The sequence below is a fragment of the Mobula hypostoma genome, chromosome 8 (assembly GCF_963921235.1).
Source record: "Mobula hypostoma chromosome 8, sMobHyp1.1, whole genome shotgun sequence".
Taxonomy (NCBI): Eukaryota; Metazoa; Chordata; class Chondrichthyes; order Myliobatiformes; family Myliobatidae; genus Mobula; species Mobula hypostoma.
In genome coordinates this window covers 106,229,310-106,247,157 of record NC_086104.1, presented here as the reverse complement: position 1 = coordinate 106,247,157, position 17,848 = coordinate 106,229,310, and the positions used below count along the sequence as shown (strand labels likewise).

The window sequence follows — 17,848 nt, the reverse complement described above, 5'->3', positions numbered from 1 at the left end:
TGTTCAGAACTGGTGATCCAGGAAAGTATAGGAGGTCTGAGTGTGACACTGGAAAGCCAATACCCATGTGAAGTGGCAATTCTGGACCAAACTGGAATCACAGAAGAATGCTCGACATCTGTGGCAGGGCTTGAATGCCACCACCTCCCACAAAACAAAACCAGGCAACATATGTGACAAGGTTTCACTCCCAGATGAGCTCAATGCCCAAACAGTCCTTCCAGGTGAGGCATCACTTCACCTGTGAGTCGACTGGGGTGATATACTGCGTCCGGTGCTCCCGATGTGGCCTTTTATATATTGGTGAGACCCGACGCAGACTGGGAGACCGCTTTGCTGAACATCTACGCTCTGTCCGCCAGAGAAAGCAGGATCTCCCAGTGGCCACACATTTTAATTCCACATCCCATTCCCATTCTGACATGTCTATCCACGGCCTCCTCTACTGTAAAGATGAAGCCACACTCAGGTTGGAGGAACAACACCTTATATTCCGTCTGGGTAGCCTCCAACCTGATGGCATGAACATTGACTTCTCTAACTTCCGCTAGGCCCCACCTCCCCCTCGTACCCCATCTGTTACTCTTTTTTATGCACACATTCTTTCTCTCACTCTCCTTTTTCTCCCTCTGTCCCTCTGAATATACCTCTTGCCCATCCTCTGGGTCAACCCGCCCCCCCCGTCTTTCTTCCCGGACCTCCTGTCCCATGATCCTCTCGTATCCCCTTCTGCCTATCACCTGTCCAGCTCTCGGCTCCATCCCTCCCCCTCCTGTCTTCTCCTATCATTTTGCATCTCCCCCTCCCCCTCCAGCTTTCAAATCCCTTACTCACTCTTCCTTCAGTTAGTCCTGACGAAGGATCTCGGCCTGAAACGTCGACTGCGCCTCTTCCTATAGATGCTGCCTGGCCTGCTGCGTTCACCAGCAACTTTGATGTATGTTGCTTCAATGTCATTTATGCTCACTTTGACTGACAAAACATTGAGGCCCTTTCATGAACCCCCAGAGCCCCCAATGACCCTTCAGTCTCTGAGGCTGACGTGAGAGCATCCTTCAGGAAGGTGAACCTACATAAAGCATCTGTCCCAGATGGTGTACCTGGCTGAGTACTGAAGACCTGTGGTAATCAATTCGCTGGAGTGTTTACTGAGACCAACCTCTTGCTTTGGCAGTCTGAGGTACCCAACTGCTTCAAGCAGGGTTCAGTCATACCTACATCCAGGAAGAATGTGGTGATCTACATCAATGATTATTGTCCAGTAACACTTACATCCACTGTGATGAGGTGCTTTTAGAGGCTGTTATGAAGCATATCAATTCCTAACTGAGGAGTGACCTGGATCTGCTCTGATTTGCCCACTATCACAACAGGCCAACACCGAATGCCATTTCATTGGCTCTGTATTGAGCTCTGGAACATCTGGACAGTGACGATGCATACTGTAGGATGCTTTTCATTGACTACAGCTCAGCATTCTACACTATCATCCTCTCAAAATTAATCAATAAATTAAAGACCTAGGCCTCTCTTGGGCCGGCTGGTGGTGCAATGACGTCGGCTCTGGACCCGGGAGCGGAGGTTCCCGGGCTCGAAACTAGTTGGGTCCGCCCCCAAGTACGCTTTCCATTCATGCCGGCTTGAGTGTTGAGATCGCAACTCAACCTCGTAAAATAAAAAAAGGGAAAATACTGCGAAAATGTCTGTGTGAGCACAACACAGTCTCTCTCTCGCTCAGCGCCTTGTAAAAAGCCATGAAAAAGACATCATCATGGACGCACGCACGGACACGAAGACGCAAGTGCACAGACGCGCACGCACGCAGACACATGCCAAAAAAAAAGATCTAGGCCTCGACTTCTTTCTGTGCAACTGGATCCTCTGTTTCATCACCAGCAGACCCCAATCAGTACAGATTAAAAGTGACAGTTCCTCCACAATTACCATCAGCACAGGTTCACTATGAGGCTATGTGCTTAGCCTCTTGCTCTACTTGCTTTATACCTATGATTGTGTACAACTCCAATGCCATATTTAAGTTTGCTGATGGCATCACTGTTGTTGGCCAAATCCAAGATGGTGATAAAGCAGCATACAGGAGGGAGATTGAAAATCTGGTTGAATGGTGTCATAACAACCACCTCTTATCAATTGTCAGCAAACCAAGAGTTGATTATGACTACAGGAGGAAGAAGCCAGTTCTCATTAGGGGATCGATGTGGTGAGGGTCAGCAATTTTAACTTCCTTGGCGTTAGCATTTCAGAGGATCTGTCCTTGGACTGGTGTGTACTGAGGAGGTACGGAACAAAGTGGTCCTGAGTGCACGTCCATGGTCTTCTGCTACTGCAGCCCATCCATTTCAAGGATTCAAAGGTTCATTTATTTTCAAAGTAGATATCCATATATAAGTTGAAATTTGTCTTCTCCAGAAAACAAAGAAAGAACATGGAAGTCATTCAGAGATAAACATCAATCCATCCTTGCACAAAAGAGAATGGCATCCTGATCATCTACGTCACCCCCCCCAACACCCCGCCCCCACACAAAATGTAGCAGGAACACCAACCCCTCCCCTGCATAAAAAAAACTAACAGAACATCAATCCCCAAACAGTCTCTCCTCGCACAACAAAGCGGAAAAGGAACAGGCAATATAAAACGTGGAATATAAAAACCGTAAGTCTGAAAAAGTCCACAGTCCATAAACACAGATCTGCAATATCACCTTCTGACATCACCGACATTAATCGAAAGTGAGGGACACCACATGAGGCAGAGAGGAGGCCTGCCACAGCGAGCCACACAACGACAGGCCAGTCTCCTTCTCCAGCAGTGATTAAAGGAAGGCAGTTGCCGCTGAACTCTTGCTCGTCTTCCGCATTCTCTTTGATGCTTTAATCAGCGATTAATGGACACTTTAACCAGCAAAATGGAGTCAAACATCGGCTTGTGGCCTGTCTCGAAGTTTCTTCGCCTCAAGGCCATCCAAGTATGTTCTCTCTTCCTGGAATCTTCTCAGAGACAGTAAAGTGCTGGAACACTCAAACGATCTCCAAACTGTAAATCACAGGCTCTAACGATCCCAAAAACACATTTAAGGTGAAAAATAGATGTAAAAGAAGTAAAAGTAGTCATTTTTGTGAGTTGTCTGGAAGATGTCAACTGAGGGAGCATTGGCACCATCTTGATGTGTTGTGCATCCTAGACTTCCTATCGGATTGCCAACAAATGGTAAGGATGGGTTCCCTCATTTCTGCCCCTCTGACCCTCAACACAGGTGTCCCAGGGTTGTGTTCTGAGTCCCATCCTCTACTCCCTTTACACCCACGGCTGTACTGCCACACACAGCTCCAATCTGCTGATCAAATTTGCAGATGACACAACATTGATCAGCCTTATTTTTAGCAGTGATGAGACAGCCTACAGAGGAGAGGTTAACACCCTGTCACAGTGGTGCCAAGGTAACAATTTCTCCCTCAAATTCCAAAAAACCGATGTGCTCATTGTGGATTACAGGAGGAACGGAGACAGACTCACTCCGATCAACATCAATGGGTCTGCAGCTGAGAGGATGAGTAGTTTCAAGTTCCTCAGTATACACATCATCAAAGATCTCACCTGGACTGTAGACACTGGATGTGTGGCAAAAAAAAAGCACAACAGTGTCTCTTTCACCTCAGGTGAGTGCAGAAGTTTGGCATGGGCCCCCAAATCCTCAAGACCTTCTACAGGGGCACCATTGAGAGCATAATGACTGGCTGTATCACTGCCTGGAATGGGAACTGCACCAACCTTGATCGCTGGGCACTGCAGAGAGTGGTATGGACAGCCCAGTGCATCTGTGGATGTGAACATCCCTTCACTGAGGACATTTATAGCAGCAGGTATGTAAAGAAGGCCTGGAAGATCATCGGGGACACCAGTCACCTCAACCATAAACTGTTTCAGCTGCTTCCGTCTGGTAAACAGTACCGCAGCATTAAAGCCAGGACCAACAGGCTATGGGACAACTTCTTTCTACAAGCCATTAGACTTATAAATTCACATGTCTGAACATTGCGACAATCATAACACAAAGCTTTTTACTCCTTCATGTTGTGGGACGGATGTAAGATTTAAATAAATTCAATTTAATTCAGAAACGCTCTTCTGCGCACGATTGTTGTAAAGCATGTTTATTGGAGTTATTGTCGCCTTCCTGTCAGCTTGAAACAGTCTGGCCATTCTCTTCAGACCTCTCTCATTGACAAGGTGGTTTCACCCACAGTACTGCTGCTCATTGATTTTTGTTTTGTTCTTTGCACCATTCACTGTAAATTCTAGAGACTGTTGTGCTCGTAAAATCCCAGGAGATCGTCAATTTTTGAGATACTCAAACCATCCCGCAAAACACTCAAACAATTGTACTTCTTCTCATTAATGCTGAGTACACCATTTAAACAAACACAGTCTGGGTTAAAAAAAAGTATGTGAACCTCTGGGTTAATGCCTTCTACAAAAGCTATTTGGAGTCAGATGTTCCAATCAATGAGATGAGATTGGAGATGTGGGTTGTAGAGATACCCTACCCTATCAAATAAACACACAAAGTCAGGTTACTGACAGAGCTGCTCTTCTCAAGAAAGATCTGTTTATGTGCACCACATCTTAATCAAAACAACTTTCAGAGGACCTCAGAAGGATAAAATGTGGAGATGTGTGCAGTTGGAAAAGGCTGGAAACATTTGGTGGAGGTTATTGCTGCTAAAGGAGGTTCTTGTTGAGTTCCATTGAGTCATTATTGACCCTGTGGATAGTGTAGTTGCCCATTGGGTTTTCATGATAAGATGTGGAAGTGGATTGCCAGGCCCTTCTTCCATGCAGATACTGCAGCTGCTTGGGTTGGGGCCTGGCTGGATTCGAACTCCGGAATATCTGTCTTAAAGTCCAGTACTGATGCCACTACACCACAGGCCAGCCCTAAAGGAAATTCTACCAGTTATTAAATACAAGATTTCACATACATTTTCCAGCCTGGGCTGTGAATGATTAAACAATGTGTTCAATAAAGACTTGGAAAGTATAATTGTGTGTGATTAGTTTAGGCAGATTGTGTTTGTCTATTATTGTGACTTAGATGAAGATCAGACCACATTTTATGAGTAATTAATACATAAAACCAGGTAACTGCAAAGGGTCTCAAACTTTTTCTTGCAACTGTACATACTTTTATGCATTGAGTTACTGCATATGATAGGCTGATTAGATATTTGCATTAGCGAGCAGATGTACTGGTTACCTTATAAAGTGGCCACTGATTTTAAGTGCCATCACAAAGAAGGTATTATTGTGCCCCTACTTTTTAAAAGAACTTTGAATAGATTTGGTTTGTCATCTAAAACTTTGACAAACTTCTACTGATGCATGGTGGAGAGTATTCTGGCTGGCTGCATCGTGGTCTGGTATGGAAACACCAATGCACAGATAGAGAAAAAGCCTTCAAAAAGTGGTGGACACAGCCCAGTCTATCACAGGGAAAACCCTCCCCCATCACTGAGCACATGTACATGGAGCACTGCCGCAAGAAAGTAGCATCCATCAACAAGGACCCCATCATCCAGCCCATGTTCTCCTCTTGCTACTTATTATCAATAGGCAGGAGGTGCAGGATTCTTAGCTCCCACACTACTAGGTTCAGGAACAGTTATCACCCTTCACCCATCAGGCTTCTGAACCAGTGTGGATATCTTCACTCACCACAACACTGAATTGATTCCACAACCTATAGACTCACTTTCATGGAGTTCACAACTTGTTCTCTCAGTATTATTTATTTATTTTTAAAATGTATTATTTGCATGATTTGCCCCCTTTTGCACATTGGGTGTTTGCCAGTTTTTGTTATGTATATTTTTTCATAAATTCTATTGTATTTCTTTTTTTTATGTAAATGCCTGCAAGAAAATAATTCTGAAGGTATTATATGGTGAAATAAACAGTGGCATGCAAAAGTTTGGGCACTCCTGGTCAAAATTTCTGTTACTGTGAATAGCTATACGAGTAAAAGATGACCTGATTTCTAGAAGGCATAGAGTTAAGGATGACACATTTCTTTAATAATGATCAGTGGAAGAAGTGAGTATTAATTCAATTTGACAGTACAGAAGCCAAATGAACCTTGCATAATGTTCTATTAATACACTCTTATTTGCTTTGATCTGCTTAATTCTGTCATATCAGTTTATCATTTGTTCTCTGGTAGATTAAGTCCACTACGAGCTGAAATTGTAAAGAAAATGCATGTTTTCTTTACCTATTCATGCTATGTGGACAGCATTGACAAGGCCAGTATTTATTTGCTAATATAATTGACCTTGAGAAGGTGGTAGTAAGTTATCTTATGTGAATAGCTGTACTCCTTTTGGAAATGAAGTTCAGAGATGATGAAGGATTGATAATGCTTCCAAATCAAAGTGATAGATCTTCAAAGCACAATATATATTGTAATTTGTAGTTTTTAAAAATTATTGTGTATTGCATTGTATGCTGCAGCAAAACAACAATTTGCACGACATATGCCAGTGATATTAAACCTGATTCTGATGCTAGTTGGAGAAGTGGTGCCGTGGAAGTTTTGGTGAGTTGCTGCAGTACAGCTTATCTCTTCCTCTAATACATGCATTGGAGTACACATCATCTGTACATTTAAATCTACTGCATGGCAGACACGATGCCAAAGCAGTGGACTAATTTTTACTGAATGTTTGTTAGATTACCACTCATTAGATATGCATCATCACCATACTGGCTGTTCTTTTGGAAATCATAGAAAGACCTTGAAGAATTAGGAGGTCAGTTTTGCAAGTATATCCAAAACCTACATGGCTTTGTGCGTGGTAGGTCATGCATAACTAATTTTATAGATTTTTTTAAGGAGGTTACCAGAATGTTGATGAAGAAAAGGCAGTGGACGTTGTCCACAAGGCCTTTGATGAGATCCTGCATGGGAAGTTGGTCAAGAAGGTTCAGTCGCTTGGCATTGAGGGAGAAACCAGACAGGGGTTGTAAATGGCTGCTTCTCTGACTGGAAGCCTGTGACTAGTGGTGTGCCAGTGTTGTCCGTTGTTGTTTGTCATCTATGTCAATGTGGATGATAATGTGGTTAACTGGATTGGGTGTGTAATGGGCATCAAGGAAGGCTATCAAAGCATACAATGAGATCTGGAGCAACTGGTAAAATAGGTTGAAAAATGATGGATGGAATTTAGTGCAGTGAAGTGTGAGGTGTTGCATTTTGGGAGGACAAACTAGGGTAGGACTTGCATTGTGAACAGTACAGCATTGAAGAATGCAGTATAGCATTCCCAGATCCATAATTCTTTGAGGTTGGTGTCACAGGTAGATAAGGTTGTAAGATAGAGCTTTTGGCCCATTGGTCTTCATAAATTAACATATTGAGTACAGGAGTTGGGTTGTTATGTCCAAGTTGTATAAGATGTTGGTGAGACCAAATTTGGAGTATTGTGTGCAGTTCTGGTCACATATGCACAAGATAGATATCAATAAGAATGAAAGAGTGCAGAAAAAAATTACAAGGATGTTGCCGGGTCTTGAGGACCTGACTGTAGGGAAATTTTGAATACATTAGAGCTTTATTCCCTGGAATTTTAGAGAACGAAGGCAGATTTGATAGAGGTACACAAAATTACGAGGGTTATAGATGGAGTAAATACAGGGTTTTTTTCAGTAAGGTTGGGTTAAACTACAACTAGAGGTCATGTTAAGTGTGAAAGGTGAAATATTTAAGGGGAATCTGATATAGACCTTTTTCACTCAGAGGGTAGTCGAGTGTGGAATGAGCTGTCATTGGAACTGGTGGATGCACATTTAAGTGGTTTGGATAAGTTCATGGTCTGGGGTTTGGGGTGCTTTGTTGGGTCGATGGGATGAGGCAAAATTACACTTTGGCATAGACTAGATAGGCTGAAAGGCCTATTTTGTGCTGTTATCCTCTGTGATGCTACCTTTCTCTGAGAACCACGCTACATATGTGTCATTATTATCGACCAGAAAAACTAACTGAACTAGGCACATATGAAAACATGGGAGTACTGTCTTCAAGCATTGGTAATACTAGTGAATGTCAAGAACAGGTGGTGAGCCTTTCCCTTGCTCAGTTAGCTCATGCCTGAACATTATCCAGATTTTGCTGCATTGTGGCACAGACTGCATCACACACACAATATTCACAGCTCAGGAATGGTAAGTCGAACTGAACATTGCAGTCATCAGGCAGCACTCCTAACACTAACGTGGATGGAAAACCTTTACCACAACTCTCATTCCATGCTCTGGCCCTTTACCTGTCATCTTAATAATTTTTCCCCAACATGTGTTTATCTATCAAACCCCTGAACAATAGTGGATAATTACACTCAGCTGCCCATCCATTGAGATGTTCCCGCAACCAATGGTGTTACTTTGTTATCTTGTTAATTCATGTTCTTGTTATTTATTGCTATTTATTTGTATTTGGATTTGCACAGTTTGTTCTCTTCTGCACTCTGGTTGGCCTTTCATTGATCCTGTTTACAGTTACTATTCTATAGATCTGCTGAGTATGCCCGCAGGAAAAAGAACCTCAGGGTTGTATATGGTGACATGTATATACTCTGATAATAAAATTTGCTTTGTACTTTTTTTCTTAAAGGAGACAGTGGAACTTGCCTCCACCATCTACATCTTCGGGTAGTGCAATCCAGATTTCAAAAAATAGTTTTCTTCATGTCACTGTCAATTCCCCTTTCATTGTATACTTGTGATCTCTAGTCCTTGATCCCTCTACCAAAGTGCATACCCTCCAACATTCCTGTCCTGACAGTGTTTCACTACAGTTCAGTTGTTGTACCTTTTGGTTTTAAGCACTTCTTCTTTTTCACTTCTGCATTCCATTCGAGCTAGCGGTTGGGCTTGGTGTCAGTTTCTGATTCTGGGTGAGCCTCTTTAAGTTGCTTCTAATCCAATAGCATTTTATGTGGAGTTTCAGATTACAGCAGAGGCTTAGATGGCCTCAGTTGCCAGTTGCATTCTCTGGTGACCATGGAGACTAGAACTACATATCCTGATGCAGGGTTTGTGACCCAAAACATCAACAGTTCCTGCCCTCCCACAGATGCAGCTCAACCTGCTCAACTCCTTCAGCAGATTGTTTGTGACTCTGGTGACCAAGATTGACTAGATAGTGTAAGAATTCATTCCTGGAAATCAGAAGGCAGCATCTTGTGTGTTAGTTTTCTGTGTCACCCATTCAAAGGGTGCAGAAAAGATTCACACAGATCTTGAGTAATCAGGAGAGGTTGGATAGGTTGGGACTGTTTTCCTTAGAGTGAAGGAGGCTGCAAGGTGACATGAGAGTGACGTATAACATTATGTTTGGTATAGATAGGGAAGATAGTCAGGGTTTGGTTCTCATGGTATGCAGGTGTTTAAAAATTAGACAGCATGTGTTTAAGGCAGGGGTTCCCAACTTGGGGTCCATGGACCTCTCGGTTAATGATAGGGGTCTGTTGGGAACCCCTGGTTTAAGATGAGAGGGGAAAGGTTTAAAAAGTGTCTGAGGGGCAAGGTTTTCAAACAGAGGGTAGTGGGTTTATGAAATGAGCTGCCAGATTAAGTGGGAGAGGGAGATGCAATTACAATGTTTGGAAGAGATTTGGATAGGTACATGGATATGGAAGGTTTCGCGGGAAATGGGCCCAACACTGGTAAAATGAGATTTGCATAGCTTGGTACATTGGTCGGCATGGACAAGTTAGCCCAAAGGACCTGTTTGCTTGCTGCATAACTCTTGGGAATCATCCCCATGTCCAATCTCCTCATGATTTTGTATATTCATTCTTATCTTCAAAGAAAACAATCCCAGTTGTTCTGATTGATCCTAGTGTCTGTAGCATGCTGTAGAGAAAGGGGATGTATTTCGTCGAAAGGGCATTGGCCCGAAACCTTAACTCTTGTTTCTCTCTCCACAGATGCTGCCTGACCTGTTGAATACTTTTCACTTATAGGGTAGTGCATCAGTTGTAAGTTTCAAGCTATTCCTTGTTTGTGAGAGTTGTTACTTATGTACTTCAATTCTAAAGTGATGACACTAAAACTTAATTTTTTTTGGCTTTAAAGTGCTTTGGGATGTCTAAATTTGTAAATGATACTATATAAAATCATAATATTTAAAGCTTAATGTTTACTTTTGTCATTTGCCTGCCTAGTCTGCCCCAATCGGTTGTCCAGCCATTCCATCTGATTATCTGCTTGAACCATCTCACAATCTCCATTTGATTTTATAAGACAGAGTTGCGAGAATTTAAATATTTCTTTTCGAGGCCATGTTACAGGAACACACACAAATGCTGGAGGAACTCAGCAGGTCAAGCAGCATCAATGGAGAGGACTAAACAGTCAATGCTTTGGACCGAAACCATTCGTCAGGGGGAAAGAAGCCAGAATAGGAAGGTGGGGGAGGGGGAAGCAAAAGTTCAAGCTGGCAGGTGATAGGTGAGGGCAGGTGAAGGGAAAGGTTGGTGCGTGGGGGAGTGGAGGTGAAGTGAGAAGCTGGCGGGTGATAGTGGAAGAGGTGAAGAGCTGAAGAAGAAGGAATCTGATAGAGGAGAATAAACCATGGGAGAAAGAGAAGGAGGAGAGGCACCAGGAAGACATGATGGGTATCTGAGGTGAAGGAAAGGATTAAGAAGGGTTACGTAACTTTTAGTCCTTTAGATTTAATGGAAGGTGTATACAATGCCAATGATATGAAGTCTGAAAATTTTGATTTTTAAAAATTCAATTCAAGAGCGACTTGAAATGATTTATGTAAGAACACAAGCCTCTAGAGAACTATTTGTATTGTTGTGCCCAGACTGGAATTGCCTACCATGCACGAAACATGCAATTACATCATGTTGTATTAAAATAAGTTTTCTTGCTGTATTTGAGAAAATACAATTCTCCTTTTATTTGTTATTTGAGAATTCAAAACCCTAAATATTCCAGGTAAATGATCGTTGATGAGTTTGGAGCGGGACATCAGGTGTATAGTTAAGGATGAACACGGAGGAACTGGAGCTATTGGGCGACTCTAAATACAGAAACTATGTAGCAGCAGTGGATAAAGCATTGAAAAGCTTTGAGTATTCCAGTGAATGGGCAGATCTAATATCTTCTCTGGGTAAACTTAACAAGGTAAGTGCAAGAACTGAAAGTTTGAAAATCGATTCAGATGTACATTGAATCATCTAGACATAGAATGTTCTGGATATTTCTACCACATATTAAACCTGATATGTTATGTAATCTGGAACTGTGAGTCATTTGTGTTTCATGTTCTTCAATATTTTTATTTATGGAAATGCTTTCTGAATTCAGCTACTTATGTTGCATCAGCATTTTAATAAGAGATTTGGTCAAATCATGTGTTTGTTTCACAGCTCTGTTTTCTGTAGATCTGTTCTCTATCCAGGAGCTGGTAGTTAAACAGTGAAAGTATAACAATTGAGTTCATCTGGGAGGATTAGCATGCTTCATATTTTACAAAGTTGTGGTTTGTCTTGGGAAATTATTGAACAGGGTCCTAATCCATAGAAAGAACATAGAACAGGCCCTTTGGCCCAAGATGTTGAGCTGAACTAGTTAAGATAATGCCATCTAGTTCCTTCAGCCTGCATGTGCTCCATATCCCTCCATTCTCTGCATATTCATTTGAGAGCCTCTATTGTGTCTGCTTCCACCACCTCCCCAGTATTGGATTCCAGGTACCCACCACTCTCCGGTGAAAGAAAATTTGCACACCTCCTTTGAACTTGCCCCGCTCACCTTAAATTCATGCCCTCTGGTATTAGACATTTCAACCTCAGGAAAAAGATACCACCTGATCTATCAGGTCTCCCTTGGCCTCCGCCGTTCCAGAGAAAACAGCCCATGTTAGTTCGACTTCTTCTTGCCCTCGGCCTCCACTGTTCCAGAGAAAACAGCCCATGTTAGTTTAACTTCTTCTTGCCCTCTAATTAAAGCAGCATCCTGGTTATCCTCTTCTGTACCCTCTCCAAAGCCTCCATGTCTTGCCTATAATGAGGAGACTAGAATGGAATGCAATACTCCAGGTGCATTTTAACCGGAGTTTAACAACCTGCAACATAACTTCCTGACTCTTGAACTCAATGCCTTGACTAATAAAGGCAAGCACACCACACACCTCCTTTAAAACCCTGTCAGCTTGTGTGGCCATGTTCCAGTAGCCAAGAACTTGAACCCCACCTGCCCCCCCAGGATCCCTCTGTTCATAATGCTGTTAAGGAGACACAGGACAGCAGATGCTGGAGGAACTCAGTGGGTTGAGCAGCATCTGTGTGAGGAAAGGAATTGTTGATGTTCCAGTTGGAAATCCTGCATCTGGACTGAAAGTTAATGGCAGGACTGTGTACTTTCCTGTTCCATTTAATCTCCCAAAGTGCAACAAGTCACACTTGCCAGGATTAAGCTCTATCTGCCATTTCTTTGCCCACATCTACATCTACTGTGTATCCAGCTGTATCTTGTAGCAATCTTCTGTACTAATAAACTCTTCTTGGACTTCAAGCCGGGAACAGGTATCGATTATAAACAATATTTTGATGACAAACTCTGCCATCTTCTGCAAGGATGATGCCAGGACATGTCTAGTCTGGCGATATTTATACCCCTGTATTCCGTCCTTCCTGATTGGTTAGTCCACCATCCCTGAAGAAGATGACAGAGTTCGTTATCGAAATGTTGATTATTATGTTACCTGTACCCTGCTTGAAGCCTGAGCAGAGTTAGTTCATCATATATGCTGGGAAAGCACTAGATCCTCTTCAATCTTCTCCACTATCGACAACACCACACCTTGTATCTTCTGTGAGTTACTAACTCGCCCATCCATATTTACACCCAAGTCATTTATGTATAGTACGTCACGTACAGCAGAGGTCCCAGTATGGATCGCTGTGGAACACCACTAGATACAGGCTGACAATCCAGTACAGAAGCAAGACGGTGCTTCACTCACTTTCAGAAGATTTGTTGAATGAAGACACTATCTGTTTTCTCAGGTGGTGCTACAAGAAAGAAGAGTAGAGGATATTATCCTTCTGGTTCAATTAGTGTTACATTGGTACCATTGTACCGCAATGGGATTTTCTTTAAGGAACTGTATTTTCAGAAGTATTTACTGTTGAATTTCAAAACTGGAACTTATTTAAAAATGTTACGTTTTTCCACTCAATATTTTGATGGCAAACCTGGGCATCAAGATGCAACTCTATAGTATCTTTGACTTTCATTAAATGGTTTGGTGAGTGACAGGTGATGAAAGGGAAAAGACCTGCATTTATATTTGATCTTCCACAATCTGTTTGATGGTGCCAAGCTATAGGCAATGTAGCATCTTTAAAACTTAGGCGCTTTTGTAATATGAGAAATGTCACAGCCAGTTTGGGTACAGTAAGTTCCCACAGACTGCAGTCTAATAATGACCAGTTATCTGTCTCAGGAAAGTAAATTGAAAGACAAATATTGGCCTCACCTCTTTTTCAAAATAGTGCCACACCTGGGAACAGACAGATCGCAATTTAACTTTGGATATTTGGTCAGGTACTTGGATAGGAGAGGTTAGACAGTATGAGGTAAATGGAACTGGTTTAGAAAGGCATTTGGTTGGCATGGATGAAAGATCTGCTTCCATGTCCTATAACTCTATGACTGTGTCTCATCTGACCTTCAGCAATGCAATACTTTGATATTGCACCTTAGTTTTAGCCTAGTCAATCCGTACCCTGATAACTGAGAGGTGAAACAGCTATTAAATGATCTACAGCTATTGCTGATTGTTCTCTATTCAGAAAGCTATTAACAACTTAATGTATAAGGCTACACCACTTAACACTAAAATTTCTGCATTGCAATCTTAAAGAAACTTACGAGGGGTGATTGATAAGTTCGTGGTCTAAGGTAGAAGGAGTCAATTTTAGAAAACCTAGCACATTTATTTTTCCTACACTTACACACTTAGTCCAGCGGTCATGGAGCATACGGATCCCTTCTTTGTAGAAGTCGGCGTCTTGGACCTCCACAAAGTGGTTCACAGCAGAGGTGATTGATAAGTTCGTGGCCTAAAGTAGAAGGACATGAGGAGAAACTTCAAACTTTCTGCATTTTCACTCGAAGAGTTGAACTGCACGTGCATGTAACGAGAGCTGTATAACTCATCTCCTTCTACCTTAGGCCACGAATTTATCATTCACCCTGCTGTGGGCACTTTCTGGAGGTCCAAGATTCGTATGCTCCACGACCGCTGGACTAAGTGTGTAAATGTAGGAGGGGACTATGTTGAAAAGTAAATGTGCTAGGTTTTCGAAAATTGACTCCTTCTACGTTAGGCCACAAACTTATCAATCACCCCTCGTATTAAGAAACAAAGATATCACCTGTAATATTCAACAAGACCTCTGGGAAAATGAAATAAATAAATACCACTCGTTGGCTTCACTGCTGCCCCCAAGTCAATATCAGAATTATACGACGATTACTTTCAGCTGATGTGTAATGGACCCAGTCCCTTCTTAAAGTGCTGATGTGACTTGAGTAGCAAGATTCAGAGAGCTCTGGTTACCTTTTGAGTCCTCAGTGAAGTTCAGGATGTAAAGGCTTGTAGACAAAGAGGTTTTCTGCCTGTACATTTCGTGCAACTGAAAATGCTGAGTTTCATCTACATTAATGCATTATCTACAGAAAATGTTGCTCTTTCCGGTTGCATTTATTTCTGTCACACCGAGGAATGTATTCTGTCATGATTTTCTTTAGCCAGAGGGTGGTGAATCTGTGGAATTTATTGCCACAGAGGGCTGTGGAGGCAAAGTCACTGGGTGTATGTAAGGTTGATGCCCTTACTAATTAATCAAGAACCATTAGCCTTCAAAGTTACTTGGAGAAGGCAGGAGAATGAGATTACATCAGCATAATCGGATGGTGGAGCATACTTGATAGGCCAAGTGGTCTAATTCTGCTCCTATGTATCATGGACTGATGGTTTTATGCCATTTTATTCCATAAACTCATGTGGTAAGTACCAAATAGAAGTATGGGCCTTTAATCAGCCCTGAACCTCTTGATTAGCAAACAAAGGATTCTTTGGGCTCAGATGCAGTCCTGATCACTGTGTACAGCTTTTAGTTTAATTTTTAAGCACACTGAACATTTCTACATGGTGTATTAAAGGAATTACAGTGAGTAAAACTTATAACCTCCAGGCGTTTAAGAAAAATAAGCGTATTCCTATTGAATTCCAGGACTCACTGCTATTGTAATATAAATTTAACTCATGCTAGGAAATGCCTCAAAGAACCACTTATTCAAGAGAGAATTACACAGATATTTTTTGAAGAATATGGTTTCTTCACCAATGCAGGTGTACAGGGCTAGTAAGCTGAGGTCACATTAACACTAGTTGTAACACACAGAAAAAATGCTGGTGGAATGCAGCAGGCCAGGCAGCATCTCTAGGAAGAGATACAGTCGACGTTTCAGGCCGAGACCCTTCATCAGGACTAACTGAAGGAAGAGCTAGTAAGAGATTTGAAAGTGGGAGGGGGAGGGGGAGATCCAAAATGATAGGAGAAGTCAGGAGGGAGAGGGATGGAGCCAAGAGCTGGACAGTTGATTGGCAAAAGGGAAAGAAAGAAAGGGGGAGGGGTGAAGCCCAGAGGATGGGCAAGGAGTATAGTGAGAGGGACTGGGAGAAAAAGGAGGGGGGCGGGAGGGGGAGAGAGAGAGAGAGAGAAAATATTAATAATAAATAACGGATGGTGTATGAAGAGGAGGTGGATCATTAATGGAAGTTAGAGAAGCCAATGTTCATGCAATACTAGTTGTGCTTAGTTGTAGATGGTGCTAGTTTTGAACTCTCTGGATTGTTTTCTCAGAATGGAGAACCTAGTGGCTGATCACTGATTTATTTATGTGCAGGTTTTACAGAACAACGCCAAGTACCAAGTGGTGCCAAAGAAGCTAACAATTGGCAAGCGCCTGGCCCAGTGTCTTCACCCAGCACTGCCCAGTGGTGTGCACAGAAAAGCTCTGGAAACCTACGAGATTATTTTTAAGATCATTGGCTCCAAAAGGCTGGCCAAAGATCTTTTCTTGTACAGGTGGGCAAAAGTTAAATAGTTTTTAACTAAATGAGTTGCCTGTTTGAAAGCAAGAACCGTATGCGGCAGACAACAAGCCACTGTAACGTCCAAAGTATTGAAAAGTAATTTGACTAAAAGATTGCTGCAAATGAGCTTGTTCAATATCTAACACTGTTTTCCTAATGAGCAGTGGATGTTCTTCTGTAGGTATCCTCAAGATCTTGTTTCTATTAAAGAAGTGGTAGTCAAAACAGGAAGGCATTTGGGTGATGGGGAAGAGATTCAGTGGGGATATGAGAGTGATTATTTTTTTTTACTAAGAGAGTGCTGAGTAGCTAGTTCACACTGCTTGGGAGAGTGGTTGAAGAGGGGTCACTGGCAGCTTTTAAGAAGACTAAGCAGATAGATAGTATCTTTTTCACTAGGGTCAAAATGTCTAATGTTAGAGGACATGCACTTAAGCTAGTTGGTGGGAGGTAAGTTCAAGGGAGTTGTGTGGGGCAGTGTTTTTTTTTACACGGAATTGTTAATTGCATAGATTTAGAAGCCTACAGGGCAAGTACTGGAAGGTGGGATTGGTATGGATGGGTGTTCAGAGATCAGCATAGATGGGTTAAAAGCCCAGGCACCAGAAATCTTGATTCATCACCTACTGAGTGCAGCACGAGAATGCCACCAATACCATGTGCTTTGTGTAATTTGCTAGAATTAGATGTTCAGTGAGGAATCCCTGCACCGGTTAGTGTATCTACAGCACCAACTGGACCCTTGGTTGTAATGCTCTGCACAGGGAAGTAATCCAAGCCCTCCTTTCTAGCTGTGGTGATGAAACCAAGCAGTAACTAAAACATAGCTAAAGTTGCAGAGTTAGGCCATTTAGGAGAAAAGCAGGTAATGATTTATTTGGAAACTATTTTACTTTCTCCTCAGTTCTGGTCTTTTCCCTCTTCTTGGCAATGCGGCTATGTCTGTCAAACCTGTGCTTCTGAGCTTGTACGAAGTCTACTTCCTGCCTCTGGGCAAAACTCTGAAGCCAGGGCTTCAGGGCCTGCTGACTGGGACATTACCGGGCCTGGAAGAAGGCTCTGAGTACTACGACAGGTGAGGATTTGTTTCATCTATATTTCATTTACAGGACTAAGAAGCCTCTAGGGAGCAGAATGGAGAAGATATTGGGGGGTGAGGGGGACCTACGTCAGGCACGTTCTGCCTCATTTAATATCATAAAAGCTGAACATCTGGTTAGTTTTAATAATTGTGTGCTGATTATACAAATCGTGCATCCATTCACACTGGGGGGTGGACTGTTGAGGTGTCTATGGATATCTGCTCATCAGTTGGGAGGGAGAAATGCTGTGCCCCTGTGCTCAAATAAGTATTTCAGATTTTATGTGCGAATACAGATTTTCTAATGGCCTGTGTGTGGATAAAACTGTAGCTGCCTACCACAATTTGGCCCATCAACTCCTCAGGGCATATCTCTTTGCATTCCCATCAATGGTGTTCGGATACAAAACTTAAGCAATGTCAAATTATATTTGATTTGCCAGTTCAGAGCTAGAAATGTACTATGGGGAGATTTTGCCTCAGTTTTGAAGGACCACCCAATAGTCCAGGCATTAAAATGATTGATCACTAGCAAAGGCAGGAAAAGCAATCAGTCATTGGTATAT

At 42.3% G+C, this 17,848-nt stretch overlaps 1 protein-coding gene across 6 annotated transcripts in view; it reads left to right on the top strand.

Annotated features, from left to right (window-relative positions):
* dop1a (DOP1 leucine zipper like protein A) overlaps positions 1–17,848 on the top strand; it is a 214,119-nt gene that overhangs the window by 28,292 nt on the left and 167,979 nt on the right. For 5 of the 6 annotated variants that reach the window (XM_063056554.1, XM_063056552.1, XM_063056553.1 and 2 more), the window contains exons 2-4: positions 11,026–11,214; positions 16,012–16,193; positions 17,106–17,276. In XM_063056554.1, coding sequence (XP_062912624.1) covers positions 11,077–11,214; positions 16,012–16,193; positions 17,106–17,276 — 491 coding nt within the window. In that variant the 5' untranslated portion in view covers positions 11,026–11,076. Of the gene's footprint in view, positions 1–10,007; positions 10,059–11,025; positions 11,215–16,011; positions 16,194–17,105; positions 17,277–17,848 lie in introns of all 6 variants that reach the window. The other variant, XM_063056550.1, reaches the window with a different exon arrangement.